This window comes from Primulina eburnea, chromosome 1, assembly GCF_022965805.1.
Source record: "Primulina eburnea isolate SZY01 chromosome 1, ASM2296580v1, whole genome shotgun sequence".
Taxonomy (NCBI): Eukaryota; Viridiplantae; Streptophyta; class Magnoliopsida; order Lamiales; family Gesneriaceae; genus Primulina; species Primulina eburnea.
This window is the reverse complement of record NC_133101.1, coordinates 62,634,356-62,659,615: the sequence shown is the minus strand read 5'-3', so window position 1 is coordinate 62,659,615 and position 25,260 is coordinate 62,634,356. Positions and strand designations below refer to the sequence as shown.

The following is a 25,260-nucleotide window of genomic DNA, read 5'->3' as shown; positions in this document are numbered from 1 at the left end:
ATTAAACGTAAGAACAGATAGAATGACATGATTATTCTGTGTTGTGGAATTTACTGGTGAGATAGCCGTATGGGAGTTAATTATATTTATATTATTAAATACTAACTTGGTCATCAAATGTAGATTTCCTAATAGTGTTCTTGTTTTACTAAATATTTTTATTGAATAACGATAAAAAGCTAGTGTGTTACCAGCCCAGCTAGGCATCCACTAACTATTTTTATTGAATAACGAAAGATGATAACTAAAATGGGGCAAGGAGATTACGGAAATAGCACACCCCCTCAAAGGCTCAAACCGCAAAATTGTCATGCAACCTGTGAATCCTTGGGGTCTCACCTGGTCCAAAATAAGGACACGGAGATTCGTCTTCCATTCTCGAATATTATTGGAAAAGTCCAAATTCACAGCAAAAGCATGTCATTGACAGCGAGTAGAAGTCAAACTTAAACCCAAAAGATTACAGAAGGAAAAATCCTTTCCCTCTTCTTATTAACCCAGAAATGGAACACAGTTTTTAGGGCAGCATAAATGCAGACAAGAAGAGTTTATCGTTATTCGGGAAGCCTCAAACCTATGAGAGTCATTGTTGGGCCCAACAAAGCCAATGTCATGTCTTCCTAAGAATATTTTACTACTACTACTCTCATGCTCTGACCTTGCTTTGTTTACCAAACCTGTTTTGAAGAGAAATTCCATGCACTAATTCTAAACGGAACCAAATTCATAGCTTAAACAAAAGTACGTGTTCTGTGCTCAATCTACAATATAGAAAATTTGCTCAGAGAGTCTATTCATCATACATACGTGGATCTTTAATTACATAACTAGAAAGAAAGACCAGCTCTAACTTAGCATTCAACAGTTGTGGCTTAGCTAAACAAAGAAATATAACAGGAAACATAAGAGAAAATAAGATTCAACCGTCACAATCATCATATCCATAACAAAGTGAGGAAGTTCTTGTATTCTCCAATCCCATTCTCAATATAAATTCAAGTTACAGAGGAATGAAACCATATTCTACAAGTTTGCTCACCAAGATGATGGGTACCAACTGTTCTGCAATGGCAAAGATGACATTTTCCAATATCAACATAGCTCGCCCTTCCATGTGTGATAATGTTCAACTATCTATATTGGAAATCCAAGTCTGGTTCGTACCCATGACTTCCACGGTTATGGCTAGGAGCAAAAGGGTGGGACTGCTTTGAGTTTGCACGACGCTCCATTTCGATTAACATCTGAAAAGATTCAGAAGTATTGCCTCCAGAATTGATATCTGGAGCCAATTAAACCGCAAAAATCAGATTGAAGTTTGGATTCTAAAACTTCAAAGAAAATGACTATGTTACTACCAATAAGTATTTGAAGAGTAACCGATGTTTTCTATTGCAAGTTACTGAGACATATACAACAGCAATAGCTAGGTCACCTAGGAACTAGAGGAAACAAATGATGAAAAATAACTACAGGAGTGTAGGCCGATAACGAATTGCTCATGCTAAGAGCTCAAAAATTAGCAATTGTACATCATGAGCTGCTTCCTGGGAGAAGAAATTCTCAATTTAGATCTTTAATATAAAAAAATATATAATGCATAAAACAGCAACTCCTATAAATATAGTAACCAAGCAAAATTCTTTGTTATTCTTATAAGTTCACAAGTTCAGCTACTCATTCTTATCGATATTTTTAGGAGAAATGACACACAAGAACAACCCATAAAAATATATAACGTAATGGCCACCAGTAGATGAACTGTTTCTTAGAGTTCTCTTCAAACATTGAAGTTGGAATAATGGACATATCTCTAAGCCCCTAACCTATTGTAAGCTCAAGTTAAGAGCACAAGACAGGCACCCCAGTTTCACCTATAGTGGTAACATTAGATTCGTAAAAGATTTACCTGTAAAAGGCACCCCATGGCTGCCAATTTTTGGTGCATGATGCCCAAAAGAGTAATTTTGCATCTTATTAACTTCTGGCAAAAAGTAAGCTGCTTGATTGCCACCCCTTGAAAAGTCAGGTAACAAGTGAGGAGGATGGTTTCCCGGCACTTGCATCTGCTGATGCAAAGCTGAATGATGTGATGGAACCTCAAATCCTGCAAACCTAACATTCTGGTGAGGAAAAGGTCGATTCAAGTTTGACTGAATTTGACGATTGACTAGAGAATCGTAGTTAAACACGGTTTCAGGACCCCGTAACTTCATCTGGGGATTCATGTGAGCAGGATGTGACTCCAAGTGATGATATAATGGCCTCACTTGAGACATTTGTGGCATCTGAAACTGTGGCAAAGATTGCTGCATCTGAAGACTGCGATAGGGAATGTGAGGCTCCACTTGTTCATAAGGATCACGTATAAAGTGCCGTTTTTCCAAGCCTCCAATGAGTTGGTGATCTTTAACAGAACTGATAGCCGCCAGTTTGTCCATGATATCAACATGTCCATCTAAAGAAGAGTTCTCATTATTACTCGAACTACCAATTGACATAAAGTTTGACATCCAGTGGCCACGAGGATCGCTTGAAGAAAAGGAGTTCAATTCAGGTAGCTGAGTTTCAGCACCCTCTTGAAACCCAATGTGCATTGGAGCTGCTTCTGTATGATGCTTTGATGAAGTTATATTAGTTAGGGAACCGTCATAGCCATTCCAGTTCTCAGCCTTAGTCGGCTTTGTCTGCTGTTTGTGATTTGAAGCTGAAATACCATAGTCAAGACTTGGTCTTTGCAAGCCAAATTTATCGCGTCTAGGGGAAGAAAGGCCATTATCTGAGGCTGGAAAGGGTAATCCAGGAGGATCAGGCGCATCACCTTGAGCAGACCCAATTGGTACTCCATGTACAGAAACAGGTGCTTCAACTGATTGTAGCTCCTTCATAAAAGCAGTTCCAAAGAGTGTTTCAAGTGTCAGGGTATTAACCGAACTGGGGACATCACTGTTGTTCTCTTCCCATTTAGTCATATCGACTGTTGTCTCCACATTGTATTCTTGAGAACCTGATATTTTCTCTCCAAAATTTATATCCACACCAGTTCCCTTTTGCAAAAGAGAAAGCAGATGTACAGATGCATGACCATCAACATGCGCACTTTGTCGTTCAGTATTTGGACTACTTGAGCTCGAACCTTTTAGGACTGAGAGCCCAGCTGTACTTTTTGCACTGTACTCTGATAGAATTATCAGTTCAAGGTCTTCACAGGTAAGCACGGCAGGAATAGTCTCCTCATCGTTATTAATGCTTAGCTGTTTATAGACACCATTATCAACAGACATGATGTCTAGTTTAGACTGATCGGATTGTTCCGATGTTTTGGAGGAGAAATCAGGTGGAAAACACTCAGCTGCTTCTGAGTCAGAAACTTGACATCTACCTTTATCACCACTGACTATTAGTGATAATAAATCATCTGGCCTCCCTGATGACACATCAACAGACTTTACTTCTGCGAGATTTTGAAGATAGAAAAATGAAAATCAAATCAACACAACAGCTGCAGAACTTTAACAATATTGAAAGTGAAGTACTTAACCATCACACCTTCATCAAAAAACCATTGGGCAAACTTTGAAGACGGTACAAAGTCGGGGCGCCATGTATCATCAGGTTTACTATCATGATGCTGAACAAGAATACATCCAAATTAGAGTAAGCAACAGGTTCACACTACTCAAAATCACATGAAATGATGATTAAACAGCCTTTTTTTAGACCTAGAAGTGATTAATCACCTTACATACCCAACTAAAATCAAGAAAGACTGGAAGACTTATTATTGGAAAAAATGCACAAGACAGAATAAATCAACAAGAACAACACTATATCAACTCATTAATTGGTAAACATAAGCACGAAAAAAACTTGCACAGACAACGACATCTGTTTTAACATAAAATTTGGTAAGTAAAAACATTATAAAAGGTTTCTACTACTTCCACAGGCATATGATTAATTTTTTAGGTAAAAAAGAAAATGCAAGAATAGATGATGGAATACATAGCAAAAAAAAAAAAAACAAATACGTGATGGAATCAAGAAGGGTAACAGCATAGGATCAGAATGGGATAGGAAACATAAAGGGACATTTTATGAATATCAAAATTTTTCACAAGCCATTGCGTCGCTCATGTGTGCATATCGCTCCGCACAAAATTTCCTTAAAGAGAAAAGAGCTCATCAAACAGCTAACGGATGAGTACGATCAGAAGCAATTTCAAATTTGTGAATACATATTAGCTACTTTAAATTTAAAGAAACATAATCAATCGGCTTGAAAACCAGTGAGACGTAAAATTACAGAAAGATTGCAGGAATCAAATAAGACATGCAACAGAGATGCGTTTAAATTTGAATAACCTCAGCAGAAGTAGAACCACCGGAATTCATGGATAATGTGCTGCCAAAAAAGTTCTCCAATGCTGAAGTTGAATAATTTTGATTGGATTCGCTAACAGTGTCCTCTGATACTTTGGCATCAGTATAATCTGATTCTTTGGCATCAGTATGATCTGATACTTTAGCATCAAGTTCGACTATCCCAAAGTCATCCAGGGTTCCATGAAAATTGAAATGACTAGAGCCGTGGAATATACGATCTTTCATGCCATGTTTTGTGGGGGGCGTATCCAAAGTTGGGCGTAAATTCATAGTGTCATCTTTGTTTAAAAGGTGAGGGTACTTCATTTTCTCTGCAGGCTGCCCGTCAATTAATTTGATCTCCTGAGACAGCTGCTGCTCTAAATCATCTTTCGTAATATTTTGGATAAGGTTGGCTTCAGATTCTGAGAGGCCTACCCCGGTAACAGGTTTCCTGACCTATAAAATGCAAAATAGATCTGACCATCAGAACAACCAATTTGTCTGGTTTTGTGGCATGGGTCTAAAATTCAAAGAAAAATAGTATGAACAGAACCTCAAGAGAAACCTCCCATACACAAGGGAAACTGGGACATAAAGAAAAGGGAAGGGGGAAGGGGAATCATGTAGGGTATCACAGTTGACATAAAGTAAAATTAATAAATGGTAACTCCTTTATCTTCATTGAGGCCATTAGTTTGCAACGAAAAAGTGCCAACTACCCAAGTTAATAAATCAATCAGCACGTATCAAGGAGGTCGTCACATAAAGAAAGAACGGATTTATATCCCACCTCAAAATGAAAAAGTGCCAACTACCCAAGTTAACAATTCAATCAGCACATATCAAAGAGGTGGTCACATACAGAAAGAACGGATTTGTATCCCACCTCAAAACATCTTATCACGAGAGAAAGAGAGATCTAATCACACACGATAAAGAGCACACAAATCGATATAAAAAAAAGTCCATGAATGAGATCATGAATTTTATGAAAATCACCTGAAGTTGTTCCAAAGCATATCGGTATTTTTAATCAAAGAAATAATATAGAAAGGAAAAGTCGAACTATCATACCTCTGACAAAGGAGGAAGAATCAAAGATTTCACACCAGAATTCTTATCAAGAACATTGCTTTGAAAACCAGGAGGAACAAGAGGTCTAGATGCAGGAGAGTGTAAAGCAAAAGAAGATTTCTCAAGATCATTACTGATTATTGGAATTGCAGCAGAGACCTCCAATTCATTTTTCCTCACAAAAAGTCCTCTTTCCTTTTTGCTATCATCCAAATCTTCAAAAAGGTCTGAGATACCATCTTTCTGATTCTCCAGATTTGATTTTTGCTTCTCCTGAAAAGCCTTTTGCTGTTCTTTCCTCATCATCTCAAAAGAGGCTGAATTTAAATGGGATTGTAACAGAAAATAAATTAGAACAAGGATAGCATAATTACACAGATCTATACACGATTCCAAATAATAATAAAACAATACCTCTTCTCTTCCTCTCCTCCTCTGCTCTATCCTCACTAGTGCACTCCATTGAACCAAAAGTTTCATCGTTGTAGGAGTCTGTGTCTCTTCTTGAATGAGGCACAGCCTGAAAAAATTAGAAGTCGTACAAGATCAGTAAAAGGAATACACAGATAATCTATTGGCATGAGATTTACAATAATTAACAGAAATACCATACAGGAAAAAGGAAAAAGCTAAATTTCTTAAACTATACTACCTGGGTGAAAAATGACTAAATGAGCTATTGGAACCTGTTGAATAATTTAGTACCCTCGGCCCATGGGTACGCATGCGTGCATATATATGAATTTTGTTTTGGTGTTTTATATTCCTTCGCATGAGACGCGTGCATAATTTTTGGGTGTTAAATAATTTGTGTAAAAAATTTAGAGACTATATTAAAATTAAAAACTTTAGAAATTATTTTTATAAGGTTTTTAATATTTATTTAAATATGATACATTTTGTTATTTAGAAATTTATTATTTTTATAATAATTTTTATTATTTTAGAAGTGACGCGAATATATATTCAAAGTATAGATAAAGATAGGTAAAGAAATAATTTAGTAATTTTAAAAACAATTGCAAAGTGCATGAGATACGGTAGTTATCATGAGCAACAAATGTACTAAAATAGATCTTTATGATATTTTTTATTAAATGAATATTTTAGTAATGACACATATGGCTGTGTGTGTGTACACGTTTACTTGACCTTGTATGGTCGTGGAGGATGGTATGGCTCATTGCTCTTGCTAAGTTGAAAGTGCTCATTTGTTCTTATCTTTGCAGCCGACATCCCAGGCGCATTTCCAAATGGTTTCGGAAATGAACCACTTCCAAGGAGCCCATCATGTTCATGAGTTTGCCAAGACCCTCGAGCTTGATTCCCAATACGCCTTCCAGATTCTGTATGATTAATGATGAATAAAAATATTGAAAATATTACCCAGAAATGAAGCGACAAAAAATATTTGTTATTTCTGAAAAGGACACGAGGATAAACAGAAAATTAGAAAAGAACAAAAGTTCACCGGAAGGTTTGGACCAAGAACAAGATAATATAGGATAGAAAATATGCCTTGCAATCATCCACTCGAAGTACTCTCTGTTTCTCATAGTTCAAGATCAAGCAGTCCGGACATGTAGACCAAAGTAGGTAGTGTTATAAGATTAAAAGTATGGCTTTTTAACACTGGTCCATGTAGACCTCTCAGGTAGACATCAAAGTAATGCAAGCAGGTATTTATCTCTACATTAGAAAATTAAAGTAACCAACAGACCAGTATAAATATGTTATAACATATCCTCAATTAAGGAGTCCAACTCAAAACTATTATATTAGTAGAACCTCTCAAGCTTAGGAACTACTCAACTATTTCTCGTGGAGGCAATGTGTGACATATAACAGAGCTCATACCATGAGAAGGCAAAGCCCATGGCTGTCAAAGACTCTATGTTGGACAAGTTTCACTCACCTACAGAAATGTGTCGCATGAACCTTCATCCGACTTGTAATGCAGACATTAGCTGAATTATGGGCATTGACTAATAGCCTGTTCCAAGGTTTCCTCTCAAGTACAAAGGCTAAAGCAACCCCAAAAACTAGTATATTATGTCGTGTAACCTCTTAACCGAAATACTAAGACTTCTTATGGAGACAGCGTATGGCTGACAGCATAAAACCGTTCATCTTTTAAATTTATGAAGAAATGTAGAACAGAACCTGAATCCCTGTCAAATTGAGATCCATTGTCTCGATCACTCCTCCCTGACGAACGGCTTTCCCATTTTCCATTGATGCTCCTAGAGTAGTTACCAGAATCCCCTTGAGCGGGTGGAGATGAGTCATAATGGCTCCGTCTGAAACTCAGCAAGGACAAGCTCCCAGGAATTCTTGGTCGATCTGGTATGCTCTCGGAGGTGCCCTCAAACTCACTACCTCAAATTCAACATATATACATAGTTAAAACAACGATGGTCAATAGTTAACAACATGCGTAAAAAGAAGATAGAAATTCCGAACAAGTAACACAATAAACTTCACTAAGAATATTATTTTTGGGTTTACATGATGTAACCAGCATTCAATTCTCACCTCAGCAGCAATTCATCAAATCCACTTGGCAGCCTCCTGCAGATATCCAAATTGCTCAAAGACACTAGAAACTCCCTCGTATATGATATTTTAGGCTCCCTGAATCATCAAAACACTCTGGTATTAATCCCAAACACAATATAATTAAAAACCGGGGATAAACAAAATCAGCAGATAAAAAAAGTAAGGTAATTACTTTAAAACTACTCCGAAATTTCCAGAAGCATTGTGCGGACAGCTTTGATATTCATTTTCTACACTCATTCTGCAGTTCAGAATCGCATATAACTTTTCCACAAGCTAAAAATGAATCTCAGCCACAATCTCTTCGAATTCACCAAATCTAATCCAATTGAGTGTAACTAAAGACCGAAGGTGAGTAAATCCCGAACTCAAACAAGTCACATCAAATTTCCTCACTTAAAAATAAGCCCCTTCGTTTCATGGACAGCCAATACAGCACATAACCAAGTCCATGCTGACAGCGTTCCAAAAAACAGCAACACCACCTCAAGAAACTAACCGCGAGCTAAAATTCACCAACTGATCCAGCTCAGTAATAATCCATATCCCAATACCATCAAATCCAATACAAAAAATTGGAAATCAACCCCTAATCATCCTAAACCTAGAATGCTAAACCCCATCTATCAACAAATTTTTAACCCTCGGCTACAGTTACAATCTATCTACACAAAATCTCAAACCTAGTGTTCGGCTACAAGAACGAAAATAGAGATGCGGAAAACAAAAACAACGGCACAAAATTCCCTCAATCTTTTCTTCATACTTTTCGATCAAAATAAAGTCAGAATCACAAAATTCACCAGAACATCCACGCGTATGTACGTTAACTATTGATACATGTATGTATCGGTGAATACATATTCGAATCTGTATGTATATATATATGTGTATTTTTAGGTTTTGTTTGTAAAAGGGGGAAAGAGCGTGGAAGATGTGATTTTTTTTTTCGGAAACGAGGAGAAGTAATAGCAAAAACAATTTATAAACGCTCAGAAAGTCGAAGGTCGTTCACGCGCTTTACGGTAACTTGAAGTCACGCCCGATAGAATATATTTAGAACTGTCACAATTAGGGCTACAAACGAATCGAACATGTTCGCGAGTTTTTCGAGCCGGCTCGATAAATATTCGATTCGTATTCGAACTTATCGAATTTGAGCCGAACTCGAACACGTTCGAACTTTTTTTCGAGCTGAACTCGAGCCCAAATTATTTTGTTCGATAGCTCACGAATAGTTCGTTTGCACTCCTAGTCACAATATCCCACCCAAACCAATTATTTTTCTTTTTTCAAAAAAACGATGATTTTTGTAATTAGAAAAAGTATATCATAAATATAGCATTTATATTTTTATTAAAAAATTAAATATAATAAATATAAAAAATTCATATTAAACTATCTTACATATTAATATGGTAAGACAACTCAATTTATAAAAAATTATTTTTATATTAACGTCAAATCTTTGAAACCGTCACATAAATACTTACTCGTTTATATAAACAAATAATTTAAGCCATAAAATTTAAGTTATATAAGGATATAATTTGATATTTAATTAACTTATCATTGGATGTTATTCAGGTGATAGTTTTACATGATTTTATTTATAGTTTCATATATTCTCATTTAAATAAGTTTTTTATTTATAGAAATCAAACTTGAATTGTAAGTTTTTTATTTGGGTTTACGATTTGAAAGCATAATGATAGTCTATCCGTTGAAAGAATTATGTAAAATTTGCTGATATTCAGTATACATGGTTTAATCGATTGTATTACTATTATAATTTAGATTGTATTATTAGAATTATTATAAATTATAAATTTAAAAAAAACTTTAAATTTTGTTGTTTTAAACAAGTTCGTATTAATAATCAGACATCAAAGAATAAATATTATACACATTAAAACACGTTCCCCTACATTCTGATATTTTCGAAACTCTGCTTCATTATCTCGGCTGCTGCTTCTTTCAACGGCTGCTGCTCCTCTGTCGTTACTCTACTCTCGTGATAAAGTTCAGGTACATTTCAGTTCGCCGTAGTCGTATCTCGTGCTTAAGGTACTGCTGATTGTTCCGTTGTATCCTGGGAAACAGACGTCCGAGTTCATCCTCGACGCAAATCCCGGAGGGTACGAATCTGTTTTAAGGACACTGTATCTCATACAGACCCCGGTTTTCTTTACTTTAAGCATTGTTCTGCTGTTTTGTTTACGTACTAGTTCGCTGGTTTTTAGTATACCTTTCTGTCTCCGCATATATTTTGGATAACACATGGAGCTGTGTGGATGTGAAGGGGATTAGCAGTGGAGTGGTGCCGCATCCGTGTAATCATCTTCTGGTGATAACACATTGTTCGCCGATTCAGGTTCCTTGTGTTGCTGCATTTAAAGAAATCCAAGGCAAAGAATTACCATTTCGTACATGAGACACTTGGTGGAGCATGAGTGGAAGTGAGTTTAGCGGTGGGCGAGCATGTAGCAGATCCAGATGGCCGGTGTCTGACCCTTGGCAACTTGGTAAGGTGAGATCAGATAAGGCGTGTCGGTTTATGTCGGGTCGAGTTAGCCAAACTTTATGCGACACGTTTTGGGGTCTGGTTGAGCCCACTCACGAATTCACGCGTGGCCCAGACTTTTATATTCCATGCCAACTTCATTCAAAAGACAATTCTCCCAAGTTTGAAGATCTCACTCTGCCTGCAATGGGGACGGGGCTATACTCCATATCTTTCACTTTCTCTCTCTACATCTTCTCCCTCTCCCTCGTATGCACCACCGTCTACACCTTCTCTCCAATCGATCATTATCTAGTGAACTGTGGCTCAAGCGCTACCGAAACCCTGGACCCGGATCACCGAGTCTTCACCGGTGACGATTCTGGATTTCTCATCTCGACAAGGTCGACTCATTTGTTGAAAGCTGAATCTCAGCTTGATTCGTCCTCTCCTTTGTATCAAACAGCTAGGGCCTTCAATCGTCCAGCGCATTACGCGTTCCCAATTTCAGATCGTGGGACCCATCATTTGGTACGCCTCCATTTTCATCCACGTTTTACGAACGGTTGTTGTAATTGTTTTGAGGTTGAATTTCATGTCGTGGCGAACGGATTCTTGTTGCTAAATAACTTTCAAGTGCCGAAAGGTGATGGTCTTCCCATAATTAAAGAGTTTGTGATCCCTGATGATTTGGGAAAGCTGGATATTATGTTTATCCCGTCAGAAAATTCAAAATTTGGGTTTGTGAATGCGATAGAAGTGATATCTGCTCCGAAAGATTTGATTGCTGATGTAGCACAGTACGTTGATAGCGGAAAAGTTGAGTGGATTCATGGGTTGTTGAGAAATGGGTTGGAAACTGTGCATAGAGTGAATGTGGGGGGGTTTAAAGTGACGCCCTTTAACGACTCTTTGTGGAGGACTTGGGTGACTGATGACAAGTACCTACAAGTGAGAGATGGTTCTGAAAAAATTCATTTTGGGGGTCGAATCCATTATCAAATCGGTGGGGCTAGTCGAGAAGTGGGGCCTGATAATGTTTATAATACTGCTAGGATTATAAAAAGCTCAGATGATTCGATTCCAAATTCAAAAATAACGTTGGCATTTGAAGTGGAGAAGGGTTATAGGTATATGGTTCGGATGCATTTTTGCGATATAGCTAGCGTGTCATCAGGAATGATTTATTTCAATGTTTACATTAATGGGAATTTAGCATATGAGAATCTTGATTTGTCTTATGTTACAAATAGACTGCTGGCTTCACCATTTTATGCCGATTTTGTGGTTGATGGGGGGGAATTGGGAAATTTGGTTGTTAGTGTAGGTCCATCGAATACGAGCTTGCCACATGCGGTTGATGGTCTTGTCAACGGAATTGAGGTATGGAAGATGAACAATTCGATGGGTAGTTTTGGTGAAGAAGTTTCTGCAGAGTATGTGTGGAGGAGCTGGAGAAGAGGGCATACTGGTGTTTTAATTCCCTTGGCTGCTGCTGTGTTCTTGTTGCTTACGGCCTCTGTTTTTATGTTGAGGAAAAAGAATGGTTATGTGGGATGGTCGCGCTTGCCTGTAGATGTTTCTGAAACTAATTTGAAGTTTGCCAATCAGTTCTGATCTGTTAAAGCTTGACGACCTTGTAGAGCCAACACATTTTTTTGTTTTGATTCAAAGATTGGAATTGCTAGTCTCCAAGAAGGTCCTGTAATTGTGAAATATCGATGTTGTCTTTTGCTGTAAGTAGTCAAAACAGACGCAACTGCGTTCAATATCTATTGTCTTGTTTCCTCGGTGTGTATGATATGTTATGTGCCGTCTATTGAATGTATTGACTATTGAGGGTGTCATTCATCTGTTATGATCAGATACAATTGCTCTATCAGGCAAGTGGATATTTCTTTATGTTCCGAATGTGAAGCATGTAATCTCTTTATTCAAGTATGGTAACTGATTTTGCTTGAGATTTTACCGGGGAACAAAAATACCATGTATGGTAGAAGATATCAAGAAGTTGATGATGAAATACGACTCTTTTTACTTTTCGCCCTTCCTGCACTGGAATTCTCCTTGTTTCTAATTGTATGAAGTCTTCTTTTAGGATCAATTGATTATAATAAGGTTTTTCTTAGCTCCTGTCCTGTGCTGTTGCAAACCCTTTCACCTTAATTAATGCTTAAGGTCAAGTTACCCAGGCACTCTTGAAATTTTGATCTAATAATATATAGCCATAAGGTTTGAATTATTATATTGATACCCTTGAGATGTTAACTTAAACAAATCGGGGTTTGAATTGTTGATTAAAATTTTGATTGTATTATCATTATTATTCAGACGACCAAAGGGTATATATATTTATGATGAATCCAAAACTCGACGCATGTGGACATAGTCTACCCACATTATGTATATTTTGTGTCCATGGTTCGATAGACATCTCCATGTTGTCACAGTATAACATGGAAAACATCTGTGTTCACAGTTTTTGCAGAAGTTTGAATTTGATTGTAACCATCATTCCATCGGTCGTTTAGCATCCACTACTCATTTTGAATGTCGTCTCCTTTTTGTCCCTCTACTCTTATCATATCATCTCAGATTCTGGTTGTTTCTTTTCCCCATGAAGTGCTAAAAAAGGGTTAATTTCTGGTATTTGTAACCTTTGCAATGTATGAATTTGTTGAGTTTATGGCATGATGTCATATTTTTGTTGGTCTTGACTATGTAGCCTAAAACGTTGTGTATTTGTTTGAAAAATAAACTCTTTTTCAGTTTATATCATAGAAACAAGTGCGTACTTATAAAATAAAGTTGAAAGCAACTTTTAGCTGTAGAAACCAGAACTGTCGTGGATACATAATATTTTTTTTGTACATGTCTCTCTTTCACTAAAATACAAACAAAATTAGAATTTTATTAATATCTAATCACATATGGATAATTTGTTCCACAAGATCCAACGATATACAAGCAAAAATAATATTTTATAAAAATTTCCGTGATAAAAAGTACAAATATAATAGAAAATAATTCCTCAAAAAAGTAGAATATTTAACGAAAGAGTTGACATTTTATAATGCTTGTGTCAACCTAGCTATATATGTTTCACTACATTATTAATGCTCGCTTGACTTAACTATCTCTTCATTACATTATATTGCGAAGAATGCAGCCATGAATTATGTATTTTGGAAAAGAACTCAAAAAGCATTATTTACAAGTGTGTTGTGCTATTTATACATGGAGAATGATCAACTTCCGTAACTAACTCTAACTTCTAACTAATTGATTTAAGCATAAGCAGTAGCTAACAACTAAGTCTAATAGCCCCCCTCAAGATGTACGATAAATGTTTTTTATGGACATCTTGGACATTAAAACGGAAAGAGTGGAGAACGGTAGAGGTTTAGTAAACATGTCAGCCAGTTGAAGGTGAGAAGTAATCGGTAATAGCTTGATGAAACCGGCCTTGATCTTGTCTCGAATGAAGTGACAATCAATCTCGATGTGCTTGGTTCGTTCATGGAAAATAGGATTGGTGACAAGATGAATAGCAGAAAGATTGTCACAAAAGATCACAGCTGGTGGAGAAACATGGAATTGCAAGTCCTTAAGTAGTTGTGTGAGCCATACTATTTCAGCTGTTGTGGTGGCCAAGGCGCGATATTCCGCCTCAGTTGATGATCTAGATACGGTCAATTGCTTTTTGGACTTCCACGATATTAAGGCAGCACCAAGAAAGATACAGAAACCAGTTGTCGATTTTCTTGAGTCATGACAAGCCGCCCAATCAGCATCGGAGAATGCCCTTAGCTGAATTGAGGATGAAGCTGAGAAAAAAATTCCTTGACCAGGATTAGACTTAATGTATCTCAGGACCTGATGCACGGCATGTAGATGCGAGGTGCGCGGTTTTGAAACATATTGACTTAGTTTATGAACCGCAAACATGATATCCGGTCGTGTTAGAGTCAAGTATAGAAGCCGACCAATAAGACGTCTATAAGCTGTAATGTCAGTAAGGAGTTCACCATCATCAGAATTGAGACGCAACCGAGGATCCATTGGGACAGTTGCTGGTTTGCATGCTAGGAACCCCGTGTCTTCAAGAAGATGTAGAGCATAATTGCGCTGAGAAAGATAAATGCCAGACAATGATTTAGCTATTTCAAGACCAACAAAATATTTGAGATCCCCCAAGTCTTTTAGTTTAAATCGTCCTTGAATATCAGACTTCAGCTGTTGAATAGCATGGACTGAAGGTCCTGCAATGATGATGTCGTCAACATAGACTAACAGGGCGATAAAACTAAGACCTGAACCCTTGATGAATAACGTATTATCAGATTGGGATTGAACAAATCCCGAATGAAATAAGGCAGTGGAGAATTTGGTGTACCATTGCCGCGATGCTTGCCGTAAACCATAGATGGACTTGTGTAAATGACAAACATATTTAGATCCAGTTGGAGAAGAATGACTACTCAAGTTGTAACCTAGAGGAAGGTCCATATAGACTTCTTCAGACAGGTCACCATTGAGAAATGCATTATTAATATCTAATTGAGCGAGGTGCCACTTTTGACTTGCTGCCAACGCAAGAATGGTTTTAATGGTAGCCAATTTGGCAACTGGAGAAAAAGTCTCAAAGAAATCGATTCCTTCACGCTGAGTATATCCTTTGGCGACTAGGCGAGCTTTATACCGAGAAATAGATCCATCAGAATTGTGTTTGATCTTGTAGACCCACCTACATCCAATGGTTTGTTTGCCCGGAGGAAGCAAAACTACTGACCAAGTTTTATTGGCGTCCATGGCATCAAGTTCATCTTGCATAGCTCGTGTCCAGCAATCAGATTGAATAGCTTGGTGATAAAATTGTGGTTCAACATGAGATGATATGTTGAGTATCAAATTCCTATATGATGGAGATAGGGCCTCATAAGAGATATAGTTGCTAAGAGGGTATACTGCTGTGGAAGATGGAGCAGAGTTGTGGTGTATCATGTGGCAATGATACTGCTGTAAATAAGAAGGTGGTCTAGAAATTCTCGTAGATGTACGAGTGGGAACCAAGGTCGATGATTCGTGTGAACCAATGGATGGATCAAGCGATGTTGTAGGAGCAACTTCTTCTGGTTGCATATGGGAATTATATCTGTTGTCCTGACAAGCAGAAGTATCCACTGGTGCTGGTCGAGGAATAACAATATCTGGGAATGGATCAGTAACATTGCCCTCATGAGGAAGGGAATGGAAAGGAAAAATGGATTCCTTAAATTGCACATCTCGAGAGATAAAGATTTCTTTACTCTCAAGATCCAGTAGTTTATAACCTTTTATGCATGTAGGATACCCAATGAACACACATATGCGAGCCCTCGGCATAAACTTATCTCGATTGGCAGCTAAGGTGGATGAAAAAGCAAGACATCCAAATGCTCTAAAATGAGTATAGTCCACCTGTTGATGATACAGTAGCTCATATGGCGATCGATTATTTGTCCATGGTGATGGAACACGATTCACCAAATATGTGGCTGTGAGTAAACATTCACCCCACATTTGTATAGGAACTTTGGACTGAAAAAATAATGATCGAGCCACATTAAGGAGATGTTGATGTTTCCTTTCAACAACAGAATTCTGTTGTGGAGTTTGAACGCAAGAAAACTGATGAAGAATCCCTCGTTGCTGAAATAAATCAGTGAATGCCAGTTCTTTTGCGTTATCAGTTCGAAATCCTTTAATTTTGACATTGAATTGTGTCTCAATCATGGTGCAAAATCTAGAAACCATCATTGTTGCTTCAGACTTGTGATTTATTAGAAAAACCCATGTAAATCTTGTATGATCATCAACCAAAGTCAAAAAATATCTTCGATTATTGTAAGTAGGAGCATGATAAGGCCCCCAAATATCACAATGTATTAGTTCAAAAGCACAATCAGATACTCTATGATGTGAAACAAAAGGCAAACGTTTTTGTTTTGCTAATGGACATATATTGCAAATGGTGTTATGGCTAGAACTATCTACGTCGAACTTTATATGAGGCTTCAGGATTTGCATAACCTTTATTGATGGATGACCAAGTCTTTGGTGCCAAATGTGAGTTCCAACTAGATTTAGATGAATGTCAGAATGCATCAGTTTCGAGTCCAGAACATACAGCCCTGCTATCCGCTCACCCTTGCCAATCGTCCTCTGTGTTTTGATGTCCTGAATCATAAATGTATCAGAATGGAAAGTGATCATGTTCTGTGTGTTAGCAATAAGGCAGCTGACAGACAGCAAGTTAAACTTGAACTCGGGAATATAAAGTACATCCGAGAGGACCAAAGAATCTCCCAAATTTACATCACCATAAAAATGCACATCCACATATTCACCATTAGGCAATGTCACTCTTGCATTCTGGATTGCCTTAAGAGAAGTGAAATTCCCTTTATTTGAGCAAATATGCCTGGATGCACCAGAATCTACTATCCAACATGTAGATATATTCAATGTATTTGGGATCGAGATGGAGAGGCAAATACCTGGTGTGGATGAGCTATTAGCAATATCATTTGCATCCATTTTCTTATCAGAGGATGAAAGCTGCTGGACAAACATTGCCATTAGTTGTTCCATGTGTCCTTTGTTGAAATTTTGAAGAATGTTGGGGTTGTCCCTAGTTTCATTTGTCTGTTCATGACCAGATACATGATTAACAGAAACATCAGTAGTTCTATTCCCCTGTTTATATCGATTCTTGTATCCAGGTGGATAGCCATGGATTTTATAGCAAGTATCAATTGTGTGGCCCGGAATATTACATGTTGTGCAGTATGGTCTATTTCTCTGAAATTTCAGTGGTTTTCGATTGCTTATCTGTGTCTGATTCTGTTCACCCTTGAGTGTAAACGCCATGCCTTGGTTAGGAAGATTTGTGCCTTGATGTGTTCCAACCTCCCGCTGCCGTTCCTCTTGCACAACTAAAGCAAAAACTCGACTGATCGATGGTAAAGGATCAAGTAGTAACACTTGGCTCCGGACTTGTGAGAATGAATCATTGAGACCCATGAGAAAAGTCATTGTGTAGTCCATTTGAACAAATGCTTCGATATTCTTAACCCCACTGCAAATGCACTTCCCACAACTGCACATGGGACGAAAATGATTCAACTCTTCCCAAAGAGCTTTCAGTTTTGTAAAATAAACGCTCACAGGATCTTGATTTTGATGAAGTTGAATCAAATCTCGTCGAAGCTGGAAAATTCGAGGACCATTGCTTTGCTGAAACCTCTCCTTGAGATCATTCCAAATTTCAAAAGCTGATTCCGAGTACAATACACTCGCTGATATGTCCTTAGAAACAGAGTTCAATAACCAAGAAATGACGACGTTGTTGTTGCGATTCCATGCACTCATTAAATTGGATTCCGATTCCAATGGCTTTGTGAGCGAACCATCAATGAATCCTAATTTGTTTTTGACAGATAATGCAATTTTCATTGCCCTACTCCATGATGCAAAGTTGTCACCTGTTAGTTGTTGAGAGACCAGCGTAATTCCTGGATTGTCTGAGTGATGAAGAAAGTACGGACTCGACGGATCATCGATCACAGATCTGACTGGCAAATTCCATGCTTGTGGACCTGTGTTCGCCATGGATTCTGAAATAATAGAACTAAATGAATATTGAGATTTAGGGAATTATACGAATTCACCGATTGCGTTTCGAATCTTCGATCTGTAATTCTGACTTTGCAATTCGGAATCCTCGATCGGAGATGCAGATAACTGCCAAATTGAGCTGCCAAATTGAGTTCTGAATCTTCGATCTCTAATGTCGATAATAGCAACTCAGATTCTTCGATTGGAATAAAATTTGAATTGGAAGCTCTTTTTGCTCTGATACCATATTGCGAAGAATGCAGCCATGAATTATGTATTTTGGAAAAGAACTCAAAAAACATTATTTACAAGTGTGTTGTGCTATTTATACATGGAGAATGATCAACTTCCGTAACTAACTCTAACTTCTAACTAATTGATTTAAGCATAAGCAGTAGCTAACAACTAAGTCTAATACATTATTGGCATAAACTTTCCTCTTAGGTTTGTTAAGTTTTTTTATGTTTTGTCTTTTTTCTAAGTTAAAATTCAAATTTATGGAATATTCAATTTGATTCTGTATAAGAATAATAATAATTGATATAAAACCTCTAAATGGCGTACAAACTTCATGCATTTAATCAAATTAAGGAGTGGACAAAATCTATCAATGTGGCCCTGATTTTACCCATGGAAAATTGTCAACTTTGTGTTCATTTTCAAGCATGGGCATTAATAGGGCAGAATGGCACACGTGAGCATATCCTTAAAAGAAAATAGTAATAATGTACGGTTCTAGCTAGATTTTCAAGTCCACTATACTCATAGCGAGTGTTTAAATTTGACATCTTGTGACACCAATTCCTCCCTATACATGGTTTATTCTATCTTACCCATATGGGCAGAGGCGGTGCCAGAAATATGACTCTGTTCGGGCTAGAATTTTAAACTCTAAATTTTTTAATATTTTAAATTGATATACCCAGGCTAATATCATATTATTCTAAAATTATACAAAATTTACCTATAATTTTTTTCAAAAAAAATTGGGCCACCCGGGCTAAAGCCCGAGCAGAAGCTCACGTAGCTCCGTCCCTGTATATGGGCATTGTCCCCATGATAGATGACCAAGATTTGTCCATGCATATATAGTACCGACTTTTTTTTTTGAAATTGTATGTGTGGCAAGATCTTACCTGTTGAAATGAAGTGAGGGTAATGCCATAGGTAGGATATCATTAACTATATATATATATATATATATGTAGGCATCACATTCCACTAACATTCCCTCAATCATAAAACAATTCAATTCAGTTTCGATTATCCGCCGAATTGAATCATTAGTTTGATTTTTAAAAATATACACAGAGACAGCAGTTTATTAGAGAAGAAGTAACTAGCTAGAGATGTCTTCTCACGGCGGCAACAGCGTGGCGAGGATGGTGATAACTGCGGTGGTGCTGGTGATCTTTGCCGGATATCTCTTACTGTGGATAATGACACCCACTAATACTTTTAGACAGACTTGGCTGATGGACCTCCGAACCCAAACCGCCTCCACTTTCTTTGGAACCACCCAAGGTAAGTTACTTATATTAGGGATAATAATTTTCTCCGAACACGACGGAGAATCCGAAACCCGACCCGAATGGAGGAGGTTATAGTTGATGCTATTTTTCTTGTATAATGATGTTATGATAAATTGTTTCTAATATTTTGTTATTTTTTTATAATGTTTAATTTGCTAATTTTTATATTTTTTGCTTATCGTTATCAACAATTTAGTATATATACAAAAGTTACTCGAGATAATTCAAACTTAAAAAAAATATATAATTATAGGTGGTAATAAGATATTTCGGTATGGTATGAATATTCAATTATTCAACGAGTATGAAGATCAGGGGCGGATTTAGTGTAGGGCGAACGGGGGCCACGGCCCCCCCAAAAAATCTAAAAAAAAATTTTAGCGACGCTTGTGACGGAAACCGTCGCAAACTCCTATTTGGCGGCCACGGCCCCCCAAAAAATCTAAAAAAAATTTTTTAGCGACGGTTTGACAAAAACCGTCGCAAAATCCGCGACAGTTTATTAAAACCGTCGCCATATAGCGACGGTTTGCTCAAAAACCGTCGCAAAATAAACTAAGTGGCCCCCAATGTCAAAATCCTAGATCCGCCCCTGATGAAGATAACGATGAAATTGAATATCCAATGAGTATAGAATGAGGATTAATATAATAAATGTAAATGAAGACGGAAGATATGAAATTCTACCCAAACCATCCCTAATTTATATTGTATATTGAATGAGTTATGAAAAAATATAAAGAAATTAATTTAGTTGAAAATTATGGTTGTTCCGTCTGTACTCGAGTCGTCTTATAAACAACTTATTTCCATATTAACATACCCATCATCGTAAGTTACTGACATATATTATCAGATTTCATGTAGTATCGAGAAGATTGCACTGTAGCATAATATTGATTGAAACCTGAAGTTTTGAATTATTTACATGCTCAGTTCAACTTCATTTCCGTGTTTTCAGGTGCGACTTATCTAGTTTTCACGTTTCCGATATTATTCATTGCCACCTTGGGGTGTGTGTATCTCCATTTAGGAAAGAAAACAAGGGAGAATAATCATACCGAAGGGTACGTGTATCCACAACCAAATCATCGATAACATATATAATGAATATTAATTTGGGTTTTTTTACGAGGTTGTTCGGCTCAAATCCAAGAAATGTATTTGTTTCATGGGGTTATTATTTCTTTAAACTAATGTTAATGAACGTTCATGCATGCAGATCACGTGCAGAGATCTGTAAGTTGGGATTATGGAGGAGGCCAGTTATCGTCAAAGGACTGGGAATAGTGTCTCGGATTGAGCTTGCATTTTTCCTCATGTTTATTGCTCTTCTTCTTTGGAACTTTGCTACTTATCTGCGTCTCAGTTTTCGCACTATTACACCCATTTCTGCAGCAAAATCTGGAGAGAAAGTGTGAGTAATTAATATGATTATATGATCAGCACGACAAATCTTAAACGTGATCGTTGTACATGTGTTAGTACGATATATGCGTTATATATTTTGAAATTTTTTACGGCGTGATCAACTCATCCAAGTATGTTAATACGTAGCATTATGTTTACGAAAAATTAAATAATTTTTCATATTAATTAAGTATTAATTGCAAGTGGATGGCGCATGACTGCAGGTGGGAAGCAAAGCTAGACTCGGTGGGGCTCCGCCTTGGACTGACAGGAAACATAGCCCTATCTTTCCTATTTTTCCCTGTGACACGTGGCTCGTCGGTTCTGCCGCTGTTCGGCCTCACATCCGAGGCCAGTGTGAAACACCACATATGGTTAGGACATATTGTGATGACCCTTTTCACTGCGCATGGCCTTTGCTACATTATCTTTTGGGCCTCCACACATGAATTATCGGAGGTATATGATTCTGATCATTTGTAGTTTGTTTTTACAAATACTAAATACCCTCAAATATATTTTAAAATTTCCTCTTCCTCTTCATCTAAAGTCCTTGATTTGGCCACCACTGTATCGAAAACAATTAACTCACAGAAGTACGTATACAATAGTTGATCAAGTAGCATTAAAAATGGGATAAAATAAAAAAATACATGTAACAGGAATAACTTGTTGTAGCTGCAAATTTCAGATGCTGAAATGGGAAAACACTGGCGTGTCCCATGTAGCAGGAGAGCTATCTTTATTAGCAGGATTGGCTTTGTGGGTTACAACATTTCCAAGAATAAGGAGAAAGATATTTGAGCTATTCTTCTACACACACCACCTATACATTCTCTTTGTTTTCTTCTATGTAGTCCATGTTGGCATTAGCTACACCTCAATTATGCTCCCTGGCTTCTTCCTCTTCATGATCGATCGATACCTCCGATTCTTGCAATCGAGACGAGGGGTGCGTCTCATATCTGCTAGGATTCTGCCCTGCGAAACCGTCGAGCTCAACTTCTCGAAAAGCATAGGTTTAAGTTACACCCCAACCAGTATCATGTTCTTGAATTTGCCCACCATTTCCAAGTTGCAATGGCATCCATTTACCATAACTTCCAGTAGCAGTCTGGAATCTGATAAGCTCAGTGTCATGATCAAAGGTGAAGGAAAATGGTCTAAAAAGCTGTATCAGATTCTATCTTCAGGTTCTCCTCCAGTTGAACGTCTAGACGTCTCTGTCGAAGGACCTTATGGGCCTGCTTCCACAGATTTCCTAAGGTACATACATACCTACGTACCTTATACGATTATGGTTGGGAAGTATCCTACAATAATTTCACCCATATAAATAATTGATTATTGTGATCAAAATTATGACGGAATGCAGGCATGACTTGCTAGTGATGGTGAGCGGGGGCAGTGGCGTAACACCTTTCATTTCCATCATTCGGGAGCTCATTCACACGAGCCAAACGTTGAAACTCAAGACACCGAAAATTCTACTCATTGCGGCATTCAAGAGCTCTGCCGATCTAACAATGCTCGATCTCATTCTCCCCATATCTGGTGCACCCTCCATGTTTTCGGACCTGGTGATCCAGGTAGAGGCCTACGTGACACGAGAAAAAGAACCCACCATCCAGCAGAGGAAGGGAGTTAGAGCCGTGTGGTTCAAGCCGAATCCGTCTGATGCTCCCATAACTCCAATCTTAGGCCAAAACAACTGGCTTTGGCTCGGGGCCATAATCTCATCTTCCTTCATAATATACCTTATTCTCATTGGCATTGTGACCCGATTCTACATATACCCTGTCGATCTTAACTCGAATAAGATCTTCTCGTCGTCCTCAAGAGCTGCGCTGCACATATTGTTCATATGTGTCGGCATTATCATGGCGTCAACTGTTGCTTTTCTATTGAATAAGACAAGAAACTTCCAGGAAACGTCACAGATTCAGAACATGGAAGGGGCAACTCCCATAGCTTCAACAAACTCACTGTACTATAATGCAGATAGGGAACTTGAGAGCTTGCCTCAGCAGTCAATTTCGCAATCTATCAACGTGCATTACGGTGAAAGGCCTGATCTCAAAAGTACGTAAACAAATATATACACTGTGATCATTTTTGGATCCTTGAACTAAATTTTCTCATAATCTTGTGGTTTTTTCTATAGGATTTCTACTCGAAATCAGAGAGTCAAGCGTTGGGGTTCTTGTTAGCGGGCCTAAGAAGCTTCGGCACGAAGCAGCGAAAATATGTTCATCTCGTTTGGCAGCGAATCTTCAATTCGAATCCATCAGCTTCAGTTGGTGATTTTGACAATTTCATACGTACGGAAAAAAGACACAATACATACACACACATACACACTAGGAAAATGAACGTATGTTACAAGTGGTTGATAAACGATCGAAACATAATTATGAAATTTAGATCATGTCTCAAATCGTTTGAATAACATTATGTTTAATAGTATTTGTCAATATAAACAGATCAAAACACAATAGATAAAATAGCATCTTGACCATGAACATATATGCTAATTTATTCGTATGACAAACTTTTAAATCAACGTGACTATGACATAATAACAATTTTGTCAAACCAGAAAAGATTTTTTTCATCCAAATAATATTCATAAAAGAAAAACAATAAAAATAAATTAATAGAATAATGAATTTTATTATGACCCAAACCACAGTAGCACACAAAATTATAAGAGATAGTAAAAAAATTCTCTTAATTAACTAAAATTGACATACTATTGTTAAATCACTTGCTATCATGAAGGATTTTCATTCTCACGATTGTAATATAATAAAATAGGATATGATAAAAAATGAGAATGACTTGAACATTATCGACTATAATATAGCGAATTTCTACATATCTAACATCATCTTTTGGACAAAACTAAGCGAAAAAATTGTAAATGGGAAGTGTATTTGTGTCCTCCCCCTGAGTAAAATCAAATTTATCAATAATAATATCATTCTTTCGTAACCAAATTGTGAAATAACACAAAATTTTTGTGAGAAAAATATTTTATTTGGATCACTCATTAAAAACTATTATTTTTATGTCAACTTTTTTTGTTGTAAATATGGACAAAATTGACTCATCTCACTAATAAAGATTCATGATACCATCTCACAAGAGCTTTATATCTTTTTAATGTTAAAATTATAAATTTTTATCCTTATAATGCGTTTGAATTTGTATAGGGGAGGGGATAATTTTATTTATTTACAATTGTAAAACAATTAATTTATGAAAATTATATCGCTTAAATTAATATTATATAATATATTATAAAATACGAAAAAAATTAGACCATAAAAATTTGTCATTACTATAATTCATCAAGCATCTCTCCATATTTTCTCATGATCATGAGTCGCAATTTCATCATCTCGGTTAATAATTAATAAGAATTAATTAGTCATTGTTATTACTAATGTTATTAATTATTAGCTCATACACCACCATTTTTGTCATGTTAAATTTTATTAGTTAGAAAAAGATGAAAAAGTTGAGCACGATTATGGATGTAATTTATTGACAACCTTATAATAATTATTAATTGAATTGAAAAATATCGTTATATTATATTTTATTTTAATTCAAATTTAGTAATTTTTGAATGTAGAAATTATATATATATATATATATATATATATATATATATATATATATTGAGCACGATTATGGATGTAATTTATTGACAACCTTATAATAATTATTAATTGAATTGAAAATTATCGTTATATTATATTTTATTTTAATTCAAATTTAGTAATTTTTGAATGTAGAAATTATATATATATATATATATATATATATATATATATATATATATATATATATATATATTGAGCACGATTATGGATGTAATTTATTGACAACCTTATAATAATTATTAATTGAATTGAAAATTATCGTTATATTATATTTTATTTTAATTCAAATTTAGTAATTTTTGAATGTAGAAATTATATATATATATATATATATATATATATATATATATATATATATATATAATTGTTATAATAGTTAGGTATATATAACATCTATACATTATTCAAATCAATTAATTTAAAATTTATAATGTCTATTTATCATCAATTAACTTGCATAAAGTAATTATCGATTTCAGTTATT

At 36.4% G+C, this 25,260-nt stretch overlaps 3 protein-coding genes across 3 annotated transcripts; 2 read left to right on the top strand and 1 right to left on the bottom strand.

The window, feature by feature from the left end:
- Window positions 1–915: 915 nt before the first annotated feature.
- Window positions 916–8,946, bottom strand: LOC140839097 (uncharacterized). Its single transcript, XM_073205733.1, has 10 exons — window positions 8,174–8,946; window positions 7,978–8,076; window positions 7,606–7,817; window positions 6,595–6,788; window positions 5,857–5,962; window positions 5,443–5,759; window positions 4,366–4,824; window positions 3,550–3,631; window positions 1,910–3,454; window positions 916–1,282 (listed from the first exon to the last, which is right to left on the bottom strand). Exons 1-10 carry the CDS (start codon window positions 8,239–8,241, stop codon window positions 1,131–1,133), a joined length of 3,234 nt encoding a protein of 1,077 aa, XP_073061834.1. The 5' UTR covers window positions 8,242–8,946; the 3' UTR covers window positions 916–1,130.
- A 1,504-nt stretch (window positions 8,947–10,450) lies between these two features.
- LOC140809456 (probable receptor-like protein kinase At5g24010) lies at window positions 10,451–12,121 on the top strand. The gene has a single exon (XM_073167090.1). It carries the CDS (start codon window positions 10,451–10,453, stop codon window positions 12,119–12,121), a length of 1,671 nt encoding a protein of 556 aa, XP_073023191.1.
- Window positions 12,122–19,384: 7,263 nt separating this feature from the next.
- Window positions 19,385–23,521, top strand: LOC140813795 (ferric reduction oxidase 2-like). The gene is made up of 7 exons (XM_073172535.1): window positions 19,385–19,687; window positions 20,657–20,762; window positions 20,918–21,112; window positions 21,330–21,564; window positions 21,797–22,371; window positions 22,481–23,187; window positions 23,270–23,521. The coding sequence occupies exons 1-7, from the start codon at window positions 19,513–19,515 to the stop codon at window positions 23,407–23,409; spliced, it is 2,133 nt and encodes a 710-aa protein (XP_073028636.1). The 5' UTR covers window positions 19,385–19,512; the 3' UTR covers window positions 23,410–23,521.
- The last annotated feature ends 1,739 nt before the right edge of the window (window positions 23,522–25,260 follow it).